Source organism: Hemicordylus capensis, chromosome 4 (genome assembly GCF_027244095.1).
Source record: "Hemicordylus capensis ecotype Gifberg chromosome 4, rHemCap1.1.pri, whole genome shotgun sequence".
NCBI lineage: Eukaryota > Metazoa > Chordata > Lepidosauria > Squamata > Cordylidae > Hemicordylus > Hemicordylus capensis.
Genome location: NC_069660.1, coordinates 182,738,300 through 182,760,678, shown reverse-complemented (window position 1 = coordinate 182,760,678; position 22,379 = coordinate 182,738,300). Strand labels below are relative to the sequence as shown.

The window sequence follows — 22,379 nt, the reverse complement described above, 5'->3', positions numbered from 1 at the left end:
AGCCTTTCCTTGGCACTCATAAGCATACCTAATCGTCTCCACCCTCCAGGCGGAAATGCATTGGCGTGATGGTTGTTGGCCTCTGTTTTGCCCCTTGAATGCTAAGAACAGATGATTAGACCTTCTAAAGGGTTTCGTTCTCTTCAAATAAAAGAGGATTGCCCTCCTTACATCTAAGGAGTGCATGGCTCTCTCCAATGGTGTTTCTGGGTTTCTGAAAAAGGTAGGCAAGACAATGTCACAGTTGACATGGAAGTCAGACACAATCTTTGGCCTGAATTCTGGGTCTAGGCGCATCACCACCTTCTCCAGATGGATCTTCATGTATGGTTCATCCATACGAAGAGCGAGGAGTTCACTCACATATCTTGCAGAGGTGATGGCGACCAGGAAAAGGGTCTTCAACGTAAGCAGTCTCAAAGTTGTACTAGACAAAGGTTCAAAAGGTTGCTCCGTCAATGCAGATAGCACCAGGGACAAACTCCATTTTTCTATTGGCGCCCTAACTGGGGGGTATAAATTATTTATGCCCTTTATGAAGTCCTTTTTTCGTGGATGCGTGAAGACTGTCTTACCATCCCATCCCTGGTGGCGGGATGAAATGGCGGCCATGTGCACCTTGATAAGAAACATTGGCCAAGCCCTGTGTCTTCAGGGATGTGAGGTATAAAAGGATCTCTCTCAACATGGCATCCTTTGGCTGGAACCCCTTGGTCCTAGCATAGGATGCAAACCTCTTCCATTTAGCCTCGTAATTCCGTCTTGTGGACTCTTTCTGTTGTTTAATAGGATGTGCCTTAGAAGCCTACCCTCCATGCTCTTAGATTAAGGGTGGCTAGGTTGGCATGCAGGAGCCTTCCACCGTCTTGAAAGATCTGATCTGGTCTCCGCGGTAGTCGTCTGTAATTGCTACCTGCTAGGCTGAGGAGCCTTGGAAACCACGGCTGTCTGGGCCACCAAGGGGCGATGACTATGGCCTTGGTCTTGTCTTGAAGTAACTTGGCTACCACCCTGTTCAGCAGTGGATAGGGTGGGAATAAGTAGAAGACACTGTGAGTCCAGAGGTACTGGAAGGCATCTCCCTTGGAATCTTCTCCCAGTCCCATCCTTGAACAATACTCTGCACATTTCTTGTTGTCGGCCATTGCAAACAGGTCCACCATTGGGGTGGCCCAAGCACGGAACAATTCTTCCACCAGTAGTTGGTGCAGTTCCCATTCATGCTGGTACAGTGTCCCGGCCCTGCTTAACGCATCTGCTAGAACATTTTCCTTGCCTTTTATATGGATGGCCTGAAGATGAATGTTTCTGGCGATGCACCAGTTCCAAACCTGAAGGCTCAGCTGACACAGAGGTGCAGACACAGTGCTGCTCTGGTTGTTTACGTATGCGATCGCTGAAGTATTGTCCATCTGCAACAGAACCGTGCTGTTGCGAGTGTCCTGTTGGAACACCTGTAATGCTCTGAAAGCAGCTAGAAGTTCCAGGAAATTTATATGTAAGTGAGCTTCACGCTGACTCCACCGACCGCTTTGCTTCTGTCCTCCTAAGTGGGCTCCCCAGCCCTGCTGTGAGGCATCTGTGGTTACGTTAAGGACGGTGCTGCCACTTGAAAGGGCATCCCCGTCAACAAGTTCTTGGTCCTCATCCACGACAGCAAAGAAGCCAAGACCTGTTTTGGAATTTTTCCTGGGGGTCCGCATTTCGGAGGAATGAGCGTAGGAACCAAGTCTGAAGCTTTCACATCCGCAGCTTTGCGTATCGCACCGACGAGGTGCACAATGCCATCAGGCCTAGCAGCACCTGAACTGCCCTGGCCTTCTGCCGTGGGGCCTCTCGAAACCGTTGAACCATGTTGCAAATGTGTTGGTATCTGTCCTTGGGCAGGAATTCTCTCTGAGCTGTCATGTCCAAGATTGTGCCTATGTAAGGGAGCCGCTTGGCAGGAGTAAGGTGAGACTTCTTCCAGTTGATCCTCACTCCCAGTTGCTCCAAAAGCGACGTTATTGCCACGATATGCGACTCCAGTTCGTTCCTCATCTTCGCTGTCACGAGCCAGTCATCTAAATAAGGAAAAATAGAAATTCCTTGTATTCTGATATACGCAATAATCACTGCCATGCACTTAGTAAACACTCTTGGGGCTGTCACCAGTCCAAAGGGCAAGACGTTGTATTCATACTCTTGTGTGCCTAGGGTAAATCACAAGTACTTTCTGTGATTTGCCTGTATGCCTATGTGGAAATAGGCATCCTTCAAATCCGACGTTGCAATCCAACCCTCTCCATGAAGAAGAGGGAGGATTGCTTGCAACGTTATCATACGAAATTTTCTCACATCAACATACTGGTTCAAATCCCTGAGGTCCATGATAGGCCGTATGCCTCCATCCCTTTTGGGTATTTGAAAATATCTGGAATAAAAACCAGAGTGGCATCTAGACCAAGGCACAGGAGATATTGCTCGTTTCTCCAATAAGGATTTGACTTTCTCTCTGAGGGTTTCAGTCTCAGGGGTATACTTTATGCCTGAGTAGCTTGGCTGAGTGCTGAATTCAATGGCATATTCTGTCTGGACTATGCGCAACACCCAACGGTCTGATGTTATGTTGCGCCATGCTAAGGCATGACTTGCCAGTTGGATGGCTACGGCCTTGTGGAGACTGATGGCAGAATCCAAGATTCATTCAAGTGTGCCACGGATTCAAGTGGTTGTTCGGCTCACAAGTGTTGTTTTATTCTGCTGGCCTGCTTTATTCTTAAGTTGCTGGTCAGCCCTACTTTTGCCCAAATAGGATCTCTTGTAATAGCGATTCCAGGGCCTATGGTAATCTCTTCGGTCACTGCACTGGAAATTGCCTTGATGCCTATGGAAAGGCTATTTGTTGGAATTATACCTTTGGGTTTGAACCATAAAGGTCCTTGCTGTTTTCTTCGACTTCCTCTACTGTTCCATTGTCTCATCTGTGGTTTCTGCAAAAAAGCCTTTGCCATCAAAGGCCGACTCGATTCGATCACGCATGTCCTGCTGCAAGGATGTTGAGCGGAACCAGGCATGTCTTGGCAACATAATGGCCGAAGACAGAATTCTTGACTCAGACTCTGCTAGGTGTTTCGCATTGGCCAATTGCTGGCGTGTAGTTGTAGTGGTTTGCAAGAAGGTGGCTTCAAACCTTTGTTTGAATTCCTCAGGTGAGAGTTGCCCGCTCATCATATAGCTTTTCCCATAGGCAGTGTGTGTACTTTGCCAGGCATGCCACATAGTTGGTGATCTTAATGGAAAGGCACGCAGTAGAATATGTGCACCTTCCGAGGACGTCCAATTTTCTCCCTTCTTTGTCTGCTGGTGTGGTATGGTGTCTCCCCGATTTTGTAGTAGAGGTGCAGTCTATCACCAGGGAATTCAGGACTGGATGCTTATGCAGGTAGACATTGTCAGCTTCTTGGATTCTATATAAAGTCTCTAATTTTTTGGATGTCGGAGTAGAGGTCTGTAACACATTCCATGCTGATTGTGCCGCATTCGTGATGACCAGCAGCATAGGTAGATACACCAGCTGAAGACCCGTTTTCCCCCCATAAAGTTATAGACGGAGTCATCTAAGTCTGTGGATTTTGGACGCCACTCTAGTCCTAGAAGTTCCGCCATCTCAGTCAGCTGCTGGTGATAGGTCTTCAATTGTTCATTTGGAGACACTGACAAACGAGGAGGAACCTCCAGTGGCAAATCTGGTAAGGAAGGTTCTGAATCTCCTTTTGTGGAATACAACTCATAGCTCTCCTCATCTGATGAGTCTGTTGCATGCGGTGATGAAATGGGAGGTTGGGATGTTGAGCTGGATTTTCCTGGAGCAGCAAACCTTTGTGGAGTAGATTTTGTGACCGGTAAAGCAGGGCGAGGAGAGCAGCACACCTGTAGGGACACAGTCCTTGCCGCTAGGTGTACGGCTACCTGTACAGCCACTGTCCTTGCAGGGTGGTGCAGGGTTTGAGATTCACGGGAGTGCATTGCTGGATGATCCCTCAGTGGTGTGACTTGGGTTACCGCATCGTTGTGTTGTAATCTTTGAACCTGCCAGTCCTTAGATAGGGAATATTCTTCCGGTGATAGAGTGATAGTGGCTGGGCCCCACCCACCTCGGGGTAATAAGCCAACATTATCGGAAGTTTTAGGAACCTCAGTCAGGCAATGCTCCTCCGCCACAAAATCTTCCCCATCCTCCCCTGGATCGTCGTGATCACCATCCAGACTATGGTGCAAGAACCCACGAAAGGTTGATGTGGAGGGAGTAGCTTCCCCTGAACGAAGAAGATGAGCCATCACAGGATCTTCTGTTAGATTCCAAGGTGCACCCTCGGTATCGAGAACTGGCTCTGTACTGATAGTAGCATCATCTTCTGTGGGCGCAACCTCAACCTCGAGTGTAAAGGAATCCTCCTCCTGCTGTCTGGAAGCTGAGGCTGAGGGCGCTTCCCCTCGATGTAGAGGTGCGTTTCCTCTATGTAGAGGCGCATTCCCTCGATGTCGAGGCATGTTTCTTCGAATTTGCAGAAGCTCGTCCCTTCGATGTCGAGGCGCATTCCCTCGATGTCGAGGTACATTCCTTTGATTTTGTCAAGTGGTCCTTTGATTTCGAAGGGCGCTTTCCTGTAGATGAACGGTCTCCTCCCCTTTCTGCCTGGGCGCTCAGTATCGTACACAGGAGCGTTGGAGACAGTTGCGGTGTCGGGGCGGGAGAAAGTGACACTGCCTGATGCCGAAGTCGAACCTGCTGCAACCCCGATGGAGATGGGGTTGTCTCCACAGCCTCCTCATGGTGACGTTTCTTCCGCTTCGACGGCGGAGCGTCGGTTGACACCCAGCCATTACGGTGGTGAGGGCTAGAGGAGCGGCTTGCCGGCTGCTTAAAGGACATGCTAGGCATCGATGCCGAGCGCGATTTTCCTTTTTCCGGGAGTTTAGACTGTGAGAGTAGGGTAGCAGGTAGAGAGTCCCCTGAAGGAGGGCGTAGAGCATCTTCCATCAGGGCCACCTTAAGACGTGCCAATCTATTCTTTCAAGTCTGCTTCGAGAACCCTGCACAGATATTGCAGGTCATAGCAGTATGTCCCTCCCCTAGGCAAAGGAGGCAGAACTGATGGCTGTCAGTCGATGGAAGTTTGCCGCGGCAATCCAGGCACCTTTTAAAGGTCATCTTTTCACGGGTGCCACCCTTGGAGTTTTCACCTCTCGGAGAGGTGGTGCCAGGCACGGCTCTTTTGCTCATGAAGGTGGGGAAGGGGAAGTCAGGGCAGAAAACACTAGGCGAAGCCGATTACCGTTCCATTTGTCTGTTGCCGATTTCCGTCCGTTTGTTTTTTTAATCAGTTATAAGCTTTAAGTAAAAGGAGTTCCAGAAGAAATGTCAGTCAGTCCAAAGTTGTTAAAACCGTCAGATCACTAATAACTTTCGCTGAGGAGCTTAGAGCTTTCCAAAGCATCTGAAGGTGTAGGCAGTCAGATAGAAACTGAAGAGAGGGACGCCTAACCGCCAATATAGAGTACTGCAGGCTTGTGCAGTGGCGGTTAAAGGCATCTCGAGGAGCTAACGACTACTACCTGCGCAGGTGCAGAACCCATGATTATGTATGTCGCTGGAATCACTATCCAGATCAGGGTATTTTTGTTTCGAGCTCGAAACAGGCCCTTTTACGAACAATTTGTTTCGAGCTCGAATCATTCTGAGCTCGAATAAATTTGTCCATCTCTACTTCATAGTGCTGAGGTTGCTGTATGTGAACAGCTTTTTTCAGCTATTCAATGAGCTTCATCTGCTGGGTGCTGACAAGAAAATGATTATTAGGTTTACATCACCCTCTAGTGGCCACAGAAATATTTGTCTCAAGACTTATTGCCACTGAAATATAAAATGTGCCAGAGCTACTATGCCCTATCCACGTGAAAACACTTCTACTGAAGTAGGCTTATGCAGAAGTTTTTATTCTTAAACCAGAAGCACTCTTTTTATACTGAGAAGTGATTCTGTCCTTTCTTACAACCCCCCAATTTCTCTTTTAATGGCTTCCATGTGGTAAACCACATGAAAAGTTTCTAAGTGCAATTTAGCTCCTTCTGTACTTTAATGCAGCTGTGCTGAAGGTATTGGATAAGGGGTAGTTAGGTTGTAGGAAGAAATTGCTAGATTTTTGCATGTTCTGCATCAATAAGAAATCTGTAGAGTTAACTTGCACACATTCATCCATTATTACCTATATTGGCTCTTCTTCTCCCTCTTTATGATTTTCCCTACTGACAAAATTAAGACTGTATGCTCCATGGGAAAGGGACCTGCATATTTCTTTTATTTTGATTATGGCACTCTGCAAGGTGTTAGACAATGGATGAAAATAATGGTAATAGTAATGATGGTCAACATCCTGACTAGAGATGTGATGCCATGGGGAAAAATCTGGAAAAATCCAGGGGGGGACGGGACCCAAAACAGTTTTTCCTTGGTCCTCCGCCTCGCTGGGCAAGGACTTTTTTGTTTTTTCCTGAATAATTTAATAACATGTATTATGAAATATTTTCATTTGGAATCTTTATATATATTTCTCCAAAGCATACCTGTTGCTAATCCTACGTGTGGCAGCTCTCGTGAGAGTTTGCGAGCAGCTGCCTGGATAGCGATGGGGACGGGGGAGAAAATGGTGGTGAAGGCTGGCCGGCAGGCAGAGAGCGAAAGCGCCGGTGGCGGGTGGGGAAGGAAAGCGTCAGCCAGGCTGGCCAGTGAGGGAAAGCACCGCCGGTGGGCGGAGAGGGAAAGCACCGGCCAGGCCAGCCAGCAAAGGAAAGTGGACTGGGAGGGGAAGAACAGACTGGAGTTGAAGTGGAGTGGGGAAGAGAATGTATTGGGGCTGAAGCGAGTGTGGAAATGAAGATGGGCAGGAGAGACAGGGACAACTAGGGGCATGGATACTCTGCGTCGGATCAGGTAGTTATGAATAGATTATTTAAGAAAAGATTTTCAAATATATTCATATAAGAAAAGGTTTTCTGGGCTTTACTCTCCCAAGCTTCTTGCTTGTTTCAGTGTCTTCCATTTTCTGCAGCCTATGAAAGAAATTGGTCATGTTTGGAAATACACTAGATCAAGAAATCTGACAGCAGGGCATGTGCACTCATTCTATGGGTCCCTAAGTCATCTTCTCACCTACTGAGCTTTATGGCTGCTAAGAATTGCATCATCGCTTCAGTGACAAGCCTCCTATTGAGAACAATGGGAGACTTGTTGCTGCAGTGATAACACAATCATTAGTAGTGATGGAGTCTGAGCTCAGTAGAAATGAGGATGTGGTTTGGGAATACACAGAATGAGCACATGCTCCCTGTTCTTGGATCGGTGGAGAGCTGCGCTGTATCAGTTCCTTCTGTTTTCAATTTTAACTTTTTGCCTGATACTCATAAATTGGCAAAAACTAGGAGATGCCAGATTCCTTGGAGTTCAGCAGGTTAAATATACAGGTGGACCTTGTCATCTGAGGTTTCCTGTATCTGTAGTTGGGCCATGTGCACCTGACCATGAGGATAATGAGGTCCACCTGCAATACATTTTATATTTCCAAAGAAACAAAAAGTGACTTTAGATCTGTAAAGGGTGCTTTTTTTAAAAAAAGTATTGCATATATTTCCTTCTCCCACTCAAACTCCACCCCTAGAAAAATACAGTTTTCCCCCAATGGCTTCAAAATTTCCAGAAATTTTCTATCTTTAATCCTGACTAAAGCTGGGTCTTAAGAAACGTCAGCAGACTCTTCTTCATGACAACCAGATATAGGGCTATTACAGTGCAAAAACATCCTCTAAACAGAAGAGATCCATTTTGGGTTTCCCCCCCTGAATGCATGAGCACTGAAATAGATATCCGGCCAATCATTCTGAAGTTAACTAAGGTAATGAAAGCTCTGATGAAATGGGAGGTAAGTGTTCAACTAACATCAGTTAGTCAGTGAGTTGATTGAGATGGTGACCAATTCTGACAAAGAAAAAGGGTGTGATTGTCAAACTACTGTGAAAGACTGACATTTTTTTAAAAAACCCCACACCCATTCCTTTCTATATTTTATTTTAAATATATTTGTATAAGAACTTCTGAAAAGAGAATGAGAAGTTAATCAATTTTTGTGCATGCAAATATGAAAGTGAAAGAATGCATATTTCAGTGTGTGCACACGTGCATGCACACACAACACACACACACACACACACACACACACACACACACACACACACTCTAGAGAACATGAACATGGAACCCAGAACAACTAGAAATCAGAATGCTGGTTACATCAAAATGAAGAGTTAGGAATAGGAGAACTGATAAGTGTGTGCACAAGAAGTAGAATAATGTCTGATTTAAACATCAAATCTTGTGATTTAAAGGTATCTACATCACCAGAATCCAATTGGTTAATGTACTCTTATCACTTTCCACTTCTAAAATGGCATAAAGCAGTCAGATATATTAACTATAATTTACACATCATGTTCATCTGACACAGTTTTATATCCTCAGCAATGAACCGGTCATGTATATACTTACGGTTTCATATTGAAGATATCCTTGTAGCCTGTCAAACACGTTTCCTTATTTTTATGCTTCTCAGATATAAGTTTTTCTTTTGTCCAGGTCATTTGTATTTTTTCTGGTGTAGCGACAGCAGTGTGAGATTTAACCATTGTTGTTGAATGGGATGCAGTGTTTCTGTCATGGATCAGCTGAGCCTGGCCAAGCACAAACAAGCAAAGCAAAACTCAGCATTTTTGGCAAATCAAGTAAATAAAAATTGGCAGAGGTTTGTTCTTATACGTTGTCTTGAAAATAAAGGCAGCATTTTAAACTTCTGAGAAGATCCATTACATTCAAGTGTGAATCTATGATGCAGGCATTGTGTACAGAACCTGTCATCATCTTTCAAAAAGGATATTTTAGAATTGGAAAAGGTGCAGAAGAGGACATCCAAAATGATAAGGAGGCTAGAGCACCTTCCTTATAAGGCATGGCTACAACATTTGGGGCTTTTTTAGTTTAGAAAAAAGGTGACTAAGGAGAGACATGTTAGAAGTCTATAAAATTATGAATGGTGTGGAAAGAGTGAAGTTTTTCTCCCTTTCTCACAACACTGGAACAACACGGGTCATCCCATGAAACTGATCGCTAGGCAATTGAGGACAAACAAAAGGAAGTACTTTTCCAAACAGCACTTAATTAATTTATGAAATTCTCTGCCACATGATGTGGTAATGACCACCAGCATGGATGGCTTTTAGGGGCTTAGACAAATCGTGGAGGATACATCTATCTATCAATGGATGCTAGTCTTGATGGCTATAGGCTACCACCAGGTTCAGAGGCTGGATGCCTCTGAACAATAGCTGCAGGGGAGCAACAGAGAGGATCTGCTTTCATCTCCTGCTTGTGTATTTCTCAGAGGCATCTGTGGGCCACTGTGAGAAACAGGATGCTGGTTAAACTAGCTCTGTATTGTCAACACCGACTGGCAGCAGCTCTCCAAGGTTTCGGGGAGAAGTCTTTCCAGGCTCTACCTAGAGATGCTGCCAGAGAGTGAATCTGGGAATTTCTGTGTGCAAAGCAGATAGTTGGAAGGCTACTCTGTGAAGAGCAGACACAGCTGAGAAGGTGAGCAAGCTTTTCTAAACATCTAGCCTTTCCCCCTTCAAACAAACTAACAGAAAGAGGGGAGATTTGCAGGGGCCGTTTCTCTTTAAGCGGTAGGCCTTAGTCTCTCTCTCTCTGTCTGAGTGTGGGTGTGGGTTAGGGTTAAGGTTAGGATTTCCCAGGATTTCCCAGGGCCAGGAGTTGATAGGGTTCCAAATTCCAGTGTTTACTTAGTGCCTGCCTGGAGAGGGTAGAGTCAGCTAGGGCTGGGAGAGGCCCCACATTCCTTTCCTTTGACTCACATCCTGTGTGTCAGTTGGAAGGCTACTCTACAAAATAGGTGAAGGCCTGAGAGCATAGCGAACAGGGATAGCAAACAGGACATCGGAGTTTTGCAAGAGTTTAGCGGGAAGTGTGCGGGGGAGTTTGGATCACAAGGAGCCTGATGGAGAAGAGAACCTAAGTACATATTCCTCCCTCGTATCCCTCATATTCTTGGGAAAGGCTGTTTGGACAGTTAAATAGCTGACCATTACAGCTGAAACCTATCCTTCTAATAAACAGATAATAAACTACTTACAATAAACTATCTCTAAATACTGTAAACAGCCAACAAGACAGTATGAAGATAGAAAGTCAGCAGGGGAAGGGGCACTTCCCAGTGTATTGCACCAAATGCCACATGTATGACTATTTGCCCCATGGGCAGAAGTCATGGGTGTGTGCTCGGTGCAAGGAGCTCCTGGCCCTCAGGGAACAAATCCATTCCCTTGAGACCAAGGTGGCGGATCTGGAGAAGCTCAGAGAGACAGAGAGGCATGTGGACGAGACCTTCAGGGATGTGATAGAGGCATCCCACTCCAGGGCTGGTAGCTCTTCTGCTGTCAGGGAGAATGAAGGTCTTGGGCAAGGAGGACATCAGTCTGAGGAAGAGGGAAATGCTCCTTTAGAAGGGACCCCTTCTGTGGATGATGAGCCCATATCCTCGCACGGGGGATACTCCTCTGGGGGGTGGGGGCCTCCTTGTAGTGGGTGATTTGATCATTAGAGGTATAGAGAGATGGGTTTGTGACGCGCGTGTTGACCGCACGGTGACTTGCCTGCCTGGTGAGAAGGTTGCGGACATCATGCAGCGTCTAGACAGGCTCCTTGGCAGTGCTGGGGAGATGACAGTTGTCGTGGTGCATGTCGGCACCAACGATGTGGGGAAATGTAGCCAGGAGGTCCTGGAAGCCAAATTTAGGCTGATAGGTAGTGTATTGAAGTCCAGGACCCACAAGGTAGCATTCTCAGAAATGCTACCTGTTCCACGTGCAGGTACAGTGAGACAGGCAGAGCTGAGGGGTCTCAATGCGTGGATGAGACGTTGGTGCCGGGAGGAGGGGTTTAGATTTGTTAGGCACTGGGACACATTTTGGGGCAAGCAAGGCCTGTACAAAAGGGACGGGCTGCACTTGAATCAATGGAACCAGACTGCTGGTGCTTAAAATCAAAAAGGTTGCAGAGCAGCTTTTAAAATGACACCTGGGGAACAGCCGACGGGAGCTGGGCAGTATCCCGTTTGGCAAAAGCCATCCCTTATAGTGCTAGGGTGCAATGAATTCAGATAAAACAGAAGGGGACAGTGAAAAACCGCATAAAGAGCAGACAGGAGCCTGTGCCAGCAGGTCAAAGAGTCATAAGACTCGCATACTTCAGGGGAGAGATTCAGAGTATAGGTGCTTATATGCCAATGCCAGAAGCCTCCGAGCCAAGATGGGTGAGCTGGAGTGCTTGGTTGCTAACGCAGAAATAGATATAGTGGGCATAACAGAAACATGGTGGAACAGTGAGAACCAGAGGGACACAGTCATCCCTGGGTATAAACTCTACAGAAAGGGCAGGGAGGGGCGCATTGGAGGTGGAGTAGCACTGTATGTTAAAGAAGGGATAGAATCTAACAAGCTTGAAAACCTAGGTGGACCGGAGTCCTCCACAGAAACCCTGTGGGTGACTATACAAGGCCGGAAAGGGAACGTGCTACTGGGGATGTGCTATCGCCCTCCAGATCAAAATGCCGACAATGACTGGGAGATGCAGGAAGAAATCAGGGAGGCGTCAAGGAGAGGCAGGGCTGTAATTATGGGTGACTTCAATTACCCACACATAGACTGGGTAAATTCACAGTCAGGTCAGGACAAAGAGGTCAAATTTCTAGTTACACTAAATGACTGTGCCCTAGAACAGTTGGTCATGGAACCGAACAGAGAGTAGGCGACCTTGGACCTAATTCTGAGTGATACCCAGGACCTGGTGCGTGACGTCAGTGTCATCAACCTTTTAGGGAACAGTGACCACAGTGCCATCAAATTCAGCATACATGCAGGTAGAGAATCATGAAGGATGTCTAACACGGACATTTTGAATTTCAGAAGAGGAAACTTCTCCAAAATGAGGAGTATAGTGAAAAGAAAGCTGAAAGGGAAATCCAGGAGAGTCACTTCGCTCCAGAGTGCATGGAGTTTACTCAAAACCACAATACTAGAAGCCCAGTTAGATTGTATACCCAAAAGGAGGAAAGATACCACTAAGTCCAGGAGGATGCCAGCATGGCTCACGTGTACCATCAAAGAAGCCATAAAAAGGAAGAAGACTTCCTTCCGAAATTGGAAGGCCTGTCCAAATGAAGAGAACAGAAAGGAACACAAACTCTGGCAAAAGAAATGCAAGGTGACAATAAGGGAGGCAAAAAGAGAGTTTGAGGAACATTTAGCCAAAATTATCAAGAGGAATAACAAAAACTTCTTTAAGTACATCAGAAGCAGGAAACCTGCCAGGGAGGCGGTTGGGCCATTAGACAATGATGGAGTGAAAGGGATTATTAAGGAGGATATGGAGGTTGCAGAGAAGCTGAATGAGTTCTTTGCATCTGTCTTCACAGCAGAGGATAACCTGTTCCTGAACCAGGCTTTTTAGGGATGGAGGCTAGAGAGCTGAGTCAGATAGTAGTGACAAGAGATGATGTACTAAACTGTCTAGAAAAACTGAAAGCTAACAAATCACCAGGGCCAGATGGCATCCATCCAAGAGTCCTCAAAGAACTCAAATGTGAAATTGCCGGCCTCCTTGCTAAAATTTTCAACTTATCCCTGAAATCGGGCTCTGTACCAGAGGACTGGAGAGTAGCAAATGTAACACCGATTTTCAAAAAGGGTTAGGGATAACAAACTGAGATTGAATCCAGATAAGATGGAGGTATTCATTTGTGTGGCGACGAAACTCGGGAGACGAGTTTGATCTGCCTGTTCTGGATGGGGTAACACTTCCCTGGAAGGAACAGGTACACAGTCTGGGGATGCTTCTGGATCCAAACCTCTCCCTGGTGTCCTAGTTTGAGGCAGTGACCAGAGGTGCCTTCTATCAGCTTTGACTGATACGCCAGATGCATCTATTTCATGAGATAAACAACCTCAGAACAGTGGTACATATGCTGGTAACCTCCAGACTGGATTACTGCAATGCGTGGTTGACTGGGCTTTTCCTTGCTGCCAATAGGCGCCGCCATGGCTGCTTGTTCCCTTCAGGCCACTGACAGGCTCAGGCAATGCGCTCTATGTGCAGCTGTCTTTATATGTAGTCCGGAAACTATAGCTGGTCCAGAATGCGGCAGCCAGGTTGGTCTCTGGGTCATCTTGGAGAGACCATATTACTCCTGTACTGAAAAAGCTACACTGGCTGCCGATAAGTTTCTGGGCAAAACAGTGCTGGTTATTACCTATAAAGCCCTAAACTTTATTTATCCATCTTATTTATTTATTATTTCTCTGTGTTAACCGCCCTGAGCCATTTTTGGAAAGGCGGTATAGAAATCGAATGAATGAATGAATAAATAATAAACATCTTGCGCCCTGGGTCCATCTGCAGTTGCCACCAGCTTGTCTGGTGGCTACTTGGGGATGGGCCTTCTCCACTGCTGCCCCAAACTTTTGGAATGCGCTTCCTGCTGAAATAAGAGTCTCCCCATCTCTGACCATGTTAAAAAAATCTTTAAAGACCCATCTGTTCACCCAGGCTTTTAATTAAATACTGTTTTAATAGTTTTAACATTGTTTTAAACCATTGTTCTAAAATTTTAAATTGTTGTAATGTTTTAACTTTTTCTGCTGTCATTTATTTTAACTAATGTTTAAATTTTTTCTGTCGTCATTTATTTTGTTTTTTTGTAAACCGTCCAGAGACGCATGTTTTGGGCGGCATTAAAAATACGTTAGATAGATAGATAGATAGATAGATAGGCAGGCCAGTCGGCCTTGAGCTTGATCCAGGAAGGCTTTTCTTATGTTCTTATGCAAGGTGGTTACTTACCAGTTCAAAGTTAATCATATATTATTAAATATTTGTAAAATGGGAAAATAGAGAGTGGAATCTATCCGTCAATAGCCCTCAAGTGTCCCTCAAATAATGTATTCAACCCAGCCAATACATACGTGTATGAACTTTAATACTGGAATTTGTGGAATGACAGTTGTTTGTTTAAAGGACAATTCAGTTAACAGTTAGTCCCCTGCTAACTGAACAAAGAGGCACCTTTTAGACTGTGAGCCTTTTTTGGTCAGGGAAGTATTTTATTTATTTACTATTTATTTTTCTATGTAAACCACTTTGAGAACTTGTGTTGGAAAGTGGTATATAAATATTCTTAATTAATGATGATGATGATGTCTGGGAGTGACGGGGGGGGGGGGGTAGAGGTGATCAAACTTACCCCATGATCCGGCTGAGTGTGCCCACGCACATGCATCCTGTCTGATGATGTGGACAGAATGCCAGCCGACCTTGGTGGCCAACCAGACACTAGCCCAGCCCTCTCATTAAGGAGAGGGAACCAGCAAGCCAATATACCCTGCATCTCCCATGGGGAGTGCGTCACATGTGGGAGCCAGCTGATGATGAGGACCAGAAACAGATGAGGGCTGGCTGCAGCAGGGCTGCCCTGTGATTCTGGGAAGACATCAAATGTCCACAAAAGAAGGGAGATGAGCTGGTGTTAACCTCCCCTCTCCTAAAGCTGATCTCTGAGGCCAAAGGTGTGTGGGGGAGTATAGCAGAGAACCTAGGACAATCCCAGGGCTTCACAAGGAAGAATATGAGAAGAGGAGGTGCACGCACGTCCTTCATTTGTAGCCATTTCCAGCTGGGTGGAAGGACGAAGCTGCCATGCAGCCTTTCCTCCATTCTGCTGCCCAGGAGCCACCACACCGCTCCACAGTTAAGTGGATCTTTGGCAGCCACATGGGCAGTTGCAAGGGCAAATTTCTGTCACTGCCTGCTCACTTCTGGGCCAGGCTGAGGCGCTCGGAGAGCAAGCTCCAGGCAGGCGGGCAGTTATGGGGAGTGCAGCAAGGGCAAGACTCACTTATTGCCTACTTGCTTCTGGCTGTGGCACTTGGAGAGCAAGCTCTGGATGGGCGAGTGGGCAGGTATGGAGTGCTGACTCAGTGAGAGAGTGGAGTGGCGCAGTGAGAGATGGTGGTGGGGGGAGAGCTGAGGACTGGGGGTATACAGCACAGCAGCAATCCCAACACCCAGGGAAGCTGCCCAAATGGTGTTGGCTGAGGTGCAGGAGGCCCACCACTGGTAAAGGGGTCCCTGCTGGGGTGGGGGATGGCGATCACAGGCCCACCCTCCAAAAATTTAAACTAAATTGTAAAAATAAATTTTGAAATTTATTTTATTTTATATTAATTAAGTTTTCTAATAATGTCAATTTGGTTTTAATTAAATAATTAATTTTAAGATTGACCTCGGCCCCCACACATTAAGACATAGTTGGTTTTGGCCCACCAGTGCATTTGCGTTGTGCACACCTGATCTACAACATATGACCACCTTTAAGAAATTCTGGTTCCATCATTCAAAGAGAATAATCTGAACTGAAGATAATCTGAAGATGCTCTTAACCCACACAGAGCTTGATTGCTCCTCTCACCCCCTGCCACAGCCCCCCTGACCTCAGAGATCTCTCCACCCTCACCTAAGCCACACTCCTGCTCTTCCTCCTCCATCCCATTGCTTCCATCCCCCTCAACCTCTTGGTCACTCCTCCATCCCTTTACTCCACCCCCTCACCCCACTTGGTCATGGCTGCAGCGTTACTGGCGGCTGGTGGCCAAGCTGCAGCCCCCTATCCTCAGAGACCTACCCACCCTCACTCGAGCCCCACTCCTGCTCCTCCCCACAGGAGCAGCAGCAGCATGAGCTGAATGGGCCCTTCTTTGCTGCCGCCACCGCAATAACCGACTGTTCCCCTCAGGCCGCTGACAGGCCCGAGCCCGTCCCTTGCCTGCCTGCCTGCCTGCCTCTGCCAATGGCCTTGGTAGCCCCACCATGGTTGACTGGGCTTTTCCTTGCTGCCAATAGGTGCCGCCATGGCTGCTTGTTCCCTTCAGGCCACTGACAGGCTCAGGCCCATCCCTCACCCTTCCTTCTTTCTCTCCTCTCCTCTTCTCTCTTTTTCTCTCCTCCACTCACTCTTCCCCTCTGTCTTTCTTCCCCTCCCATCTCCTCTCTCTCTCTCCCTTCCTGAGTCAACAGATCTTGTTCATCTTATTACCTCATGTAATTCATACAACGGCAGCCTCCTTTTCCTGAAGGTGCTTTTTCCTCCTTCACAACCCCTCTTTGCAGACACCTGCCCACTATCCTTTTATATATAGATAGCTTCCTCTCCTCTACAATCAATAACATCTTCTGATCAGTAACAGTTGCATTCCAATTGACCTTAACCATCACAAGCTCCTCCTCCCTATCTGCATATGGAATCACCACGGTGCCACAGGCTCCTTCCCCCATCTGCATATGGTATCCCCACTGCCCAATCACTATGGTGCTTCTGCTCCCAAAGGCTCCTCCTCCCTATCTGCATATGGAATCCCCACTGCCCTATCACCATGGCGCTTCTGCTTGCAAACTCTTGCAAGAGCTGCCACACATGGGATTAACCACGAGTACACCTTAGTGAATTATATAGATAGATAGATTCCTGAAATATACATTACAAAACAAGTTAACATTCATCCCTTCATTCTGTTATCTCTTATTTACCCCACATCCTGTGTCATGAAATTTTACTCCTGAGTAAGACTCCTTACTCCCAAGTAGTCCCACTGGTTACATTATAATATCCCAACACACACACACACACACACACACACACACACACACACACACACACACACACTTCCAGACCACGGAACCTAAAATAATTGTATATTTCACCAGGTGACTGCTCCACTTCAGGCATTGTGCCCTGTGTGACTGCACAACTCACTGAGAATGTGAGTTAAGAAAAATGAACATTGCAAACCTAATACTAAACCTCAACATCTCAGTTCTTAGCATTTCAGCTGAAATGACACACCATGACTGACCCAAAAGCAATTATTACAGGTCTGGCAGCTGGTCAAGTGCATTCTACAAACCAGTCTCCCACAACTGTCACAACTCTGTTGTTCCCTGTTTACTTGGGCACACACTTCTTGGCTACCTACAGTACCAACATCTTTTGTCCATCCAAGCCAAAGAGATGATAGTGGTGCCCATTGTGAATGTGGCTGCATCTCTGGGGGTCTGTCTGACTTGTTGCGTCTCATACACAGGTCAAGTCCTTGCTGAGGAGAGTTTCCACCAGCTCTACACTGAAAGGTTATTCCTCATCACTATCCTTCAAGTGTTGTTTCATGGCTGTACAAGTTGCTGCACAGTATGCAGGCCTACTGGTCTTTGCTGTGGTCCTCCACTTTCTTCCCAAAGTAAATATCTCCTGTTAGTAGATAGGGTGCTCCTATATCACACATCACCATATTTTCAAACCATGCTATTTTGGTTTGCTTGGCATGTGTTGCCAAAAAGGAGAGTGCCCTCAGAAAACTAACAACTGAGGATCAACTATTAGGTCAGACTCAGGAATGTAGCACTGCTGCAGCTGCTGCACAAATAAGGTCCAGATACCTCTTATGAGTGCCAGCTTGTCGATCACTCCTCTCTCTGTCATGTAGCTTTGTCATCAACCTTAAATAACTTGTGATGCCCTTAGCTCAAACCATCTCAGCTGCACTGTTGCATGGAAGGAAGGCTGCCCCAAATATGCTGCCCACAGTCCCTGCAGAGCTTCATGACTGGCATGAAATATGTCACAGTCAGGATTAGCAAGCCAACGCATGCTTTCAGTTCTGTTAGGTCCAGGGCTTCCACACTGATGTTTTCTTGGGATGGCTCTCATTTCACTGTGTGAATGCGAATTCAGTCTCTTGATTGGTTTCCATGAGAATGGTGTACAAATATCTTCTGTGACCGCAAGCATAAAGGTTTCCTCTATTGTGTCTCTCACTGCTTCCTGCATATTCATGTATAGTGTCAGTATCGGGTCGGAGATAGACTGGTTATGATGTTGTAGATATCTTCTACCATTCCTGCTTGTCATGTAACCCATGATCTCAGTATCTTCACTGGCAGGCAGGGAAGGTTCAGACGACTGTCCAGTGCCACACAACCCACACTACATCTGCTTGTTCTCTCCACCTGGAACCAAACTCCCCTTTGTTGAGCTATATCCCACTAGGAGAAATGGGAAAAGACCAGATGCATACTGTTGATGGTTGATCCACTGATGCCAGGTTTAATGAAGGTCGAGATGTGGGTGCTGCTTGTTGTGATTCTTTTGCCTTTGTTCTGGTGTGAAAATCTCTCTTCTGCGAGATCAGATGCTTCTGAATGGTTTACTCATTTCAAACACTAGATTTGACATTTTGGGAGGGGCGGGTTTCATCTATCCAAACTAGGGAGCACAGAACTATGCAATGCTTCAGACTGTTGGTCAGACACTATCATCCTTCCAGGTAAATTCAGCTTGCAAGGGGAAACAAAACTTTTCAAAGAGAAACAGGACTTACTCTTGTATCAAATGACTTAACATAGGGCTAAGATAGAAACTACCCCAATGAAGACTGTCCATACAAACTAGGGCTGCATTGATTCAACATAGGGCTGAGCTGGGAACCACCACATTGTAGGGAGTCTATGTATTTGGAGCGATATATTCTACCCTAATTCATATTTTTATTAATAACAGAAATATCGTAACTGGTGAGTGGGCATACATTTGGATATATCATGTACCAAGTGCAGGTAACAAGAAGGTCAAAGACTGGTCATAACCAGACTGGTCTCTGCGACAACCTGAAGGGATAATATAACACTGATTTTAAAAGAACCGTTCTGGCTGCCGATATGTTTCCCAGCAAAATACAAAGTGCTGGTTATTACCTATAAAGCCCTCAAATGCTTGAGTCCAGAGTACTTAAGAGAGTGTCTTCTCTGTCATGAACCCTCCAGCCTAAAAATAATATGGAGAGGTCCAGTTATGGTTGCCACCAGCTCATTTGGTGGCAACTTGGGACTCGGCTGCCCCGGGGCTTTGGAATAGGCTCCCTATTAAAAATAAGAGCATCTCCTTCTCTGTTTGCTTTTAGGAAGACCCTGAAGACACACCTGTTTTCTCAGGCTTTTAACAGAGAATTTTAAACTAATTTTATTTATCCTATGAGAGTGATTTAACTTCTTATTTCAGGAAATTGTTTTAATTGTTTTTACTTTGTTTTATATTTTCTGCATTTTAAATTGTGTATACCGCTCTAGGCACATATCAGGTGGTATATAAATATGATTGATAAATAATATAATTGATAAGTGCAGTGATTTGCATGTTTACATTACATTTATGCATCTTGGTAGGAATTTATCCCATGACTCAGGATTAGAGTTAAATTGAGTTACATGTTGTATTTTAAAATTATGTTCTCTCTCATATAAACCAAATTCTTTTAAGTATATGATATATCTTAATATATCATGGCAAGCAATTCACACACATACACATAGCAGATGAAATTATGAGAAAAGCATTCTTTTATACAAATTGTATACACAACTATGCAAATTTGTTGTAATAAAGAGACATATCAGAGGCATATAAGCCCAATCATGCCAACTACTTGTTTTATAATGTAGGTTAATCCCCCGACACCTCAGTGTTTAGAACAGACATGGTAATTACTGATATTCATTATGCTGGACAGAATATTAAAAATCTAGCAAATCACAGCACTTAAACTACAACACTATTTTAAAAGGACGGAAAAGGAATGACATATACTAATTTTGATTCTGTTTTTGTTCTGGGTTTAAACAGCCATATAGAACCGATGGAAGGTGAACAATAAAAACAACACACCACATTTCTATGAACTAAAACTAGGACATTTAGGTCGGGACAGGACTCACACTTGAAGTGCCACTTTTTTCATTGTAAATGGGCTTAAAATGAATTAACTGTACCACAGGCTTCTATATTACATTAAAGGCAAACTTTATTACTATTTGAAAAATAAAGATTCAGAAATAACAAACTATTGCCACTGGCTAATGCCCTAACGAAGCACAAGTACAACAGGAGAAGCACCAGTCTAGCACCAGTGCTTCAGAAGCATTCCAGTCTAATGCTCTACCAGTGTGTGAATTCTAATTACCTCCTTTTCCACCAGAAGTCCTCTTTGGCATCTGAAAATATATCCTGGAGGGCTGCATGATCCCACAGGGACATATTTTCAGTTGGCACAGAGGACTTCCTGGGGAAGGTAAGGTCACTGAAATTTGCCTCCACTGTGGAGCCAGTTGAACTTTTCAAAAGTACCAGTGTTTCTCCCATTGTACTGGTACTTTGTTAGGCAGGATGTCAGCCACTGTCAAGAGTAAGGGAGAAATAAAATGAGAGAAAGGACAAAGTCTTTCACATAGTTGAATGGGCTCAAGTGCTGATTTCAAATGAGACTTGAGCGAATCTGGATTATAACCAATGGTTTGGTCTAGGGCAGTGGTTCCCAACCTGGGGGCTTCCAGATTAGGGATGTGCAGAACAATTTGTTGAAAAAGTATTTCAACTTGAGTTTCAAGTGTTTTGAGTAGGGATGTGCACAAAAAATATTTGTATTCCATTCCGAGCATGGAATGGAACACAAATGTCCGAAATGTTCCATCAGAACAATCGGTCGAGCCAGCTGTTCTGACAGAATAAGCTCATAATACTCAAAACATGGAGTCCAAAAGCATTTTTGTGTCCTCCACACAGAAGATAAAAGTGCCTTCTGGCCTCTGCACGTGTGGTTGTGCTGACCATGTAAATGGCTGCTGCATGTCCACAGAGGCCAAAATGGCGCTTGGAACACGCGAAATGTTCTGACTCAGAACAGAGTCGTTCCGTTCTGAACTTGGAACAGGCCCTTCATTTGAAGGGTGTTCTGTTCTGAGCTCGGAACACTCGAACCAGCCCATTCCAAGTTTAAAAAGTTCAGCACATCCCTAGTTTTGAACTCGAAACAGAACACACTTTAAATAAAAGGACTTTTCCGTGCTTGGGGCAGAACCACCCCTATTTCAATTGAAATGTTTCAACATTCTGAGCACCATTTTGGAGGTCTGTTTTTCCTTTGCTGATTGGTTTTCTGGCACTGCCTTCTGATCTCCTTGCTTGTTGGTTTGCCTGTTATCATAGAAATCAAGTGCTGTGATGGGCAACTGTGCCCCCATCGGCTGGGGGGCGGGAGGAGCAGGGAACACTTTTGGAGGGAATTTCAAAATGTATTCAAAAGGGACCAGGAGGCAGAGAGACCCCTCATAGTGTGCCTCTTGAAGAGGATACATCAGGAAAGGAGGAAGGAAGGTTTGATTTGGTGGTTTTCTTTTCTCAGCACTGAGTATAATATGCTGTGCTATTGCTGCTATAACTATCTCAGATTGACAAATGCAGAATTTGGGTGCCTGCCTTGAACCTTGAGTTGTGATTTGATTTGTTTGTGAGATAGCACTATGGTGAGAAATGGACAGTGGCAGCTTTCTCTCTCTCTGTATGTGTAATATTTCTGGGTGATTGCAGAGATGAGCTCCATGTCCGGCCTTGAGACTAACTTGTGTGTCTGCTCTGCAATCTGCATTGCAAGGTGCGTTCAGCCAAAATGTGGCTGAAGTTGCTCTCGTTGAGTTTATCGCTATGCTTGCTAGTAAGTAAGGGTGCTGCTGTGGCAGCTGTTGCAATTCTAGAAAGTAATGTAAGGAGTTATAATTGTCTGTGAGTGAAAAACTTGTGCCAATAATGTTATTGCAATGTAGGCACTGTGGCAGGCAGTGGATTCTGTATCCGTGATTTTTTTTGGCCATTTTTGGACTGTGATTGAAATGTGTGTTCTGTGATGGGAGGGACAGATTCCCTTTAACTCTGTGCTTCTGCAGTGTTTTTCAAGGCACTGAAAAAATGCATTGCATTGAAAATGCATTGCATATTGCAATGCAAAACTTGTGTGCAGTGCATTCTGTGAGTGCAGCTTGTTCCAGCGATAGGGAACAATGGGGTACTCAAAATACCCCATTGTTCCCCATGGGTAGCTCCTAGGGACACCAAAGTGGCTTGTGTGGTAGGGCATGATGGGTACTACCTACCACTTGGCCCACAAAAGAAATGGGCAAGCGGGCAAGTCTTAATTTTTTTTAAACCGTTCACCAACCCCCCCATAGGATCCTGGGGTAAGTTAGCAGAGGGGGATGGCGAAGCAATTTTTGCTGAACTCCTCTCTCTCTAAAAGTGCTATTTGTCTGCTGGGAATATGTCCCTGAGGCAGTCTTGAAGGATGTA

At 45.4% G+C, this 22,379-nt stretch overlaps 1 protein-coding gene across 6 annotated transcripts in view; it reads right to left on the bottom strand.

Moving 5' to 3' along the window:
* Positions 1–22,379, bottom strand: part of SLC12A7 (solute carrier family 12 member 7) — a 204,045-nt gene that overhangs the window by 20,613 nt on the left and 161,053 nt on the right. For all 6 annotated transcript variants that reach the window (XM_053245259.1, XM_053245255.1, XM_053245256.1 and 3 more), the window contains one exon: positions 8,582–8,763. In XM_053245259.1, coding sequence (XP_053101234.1) covers positions 8,582–8,763 — 182 coding nt within the window. The remainder of the gene's footprint in view (positions 1–8,581; positions 8,764–22,379) is intronic.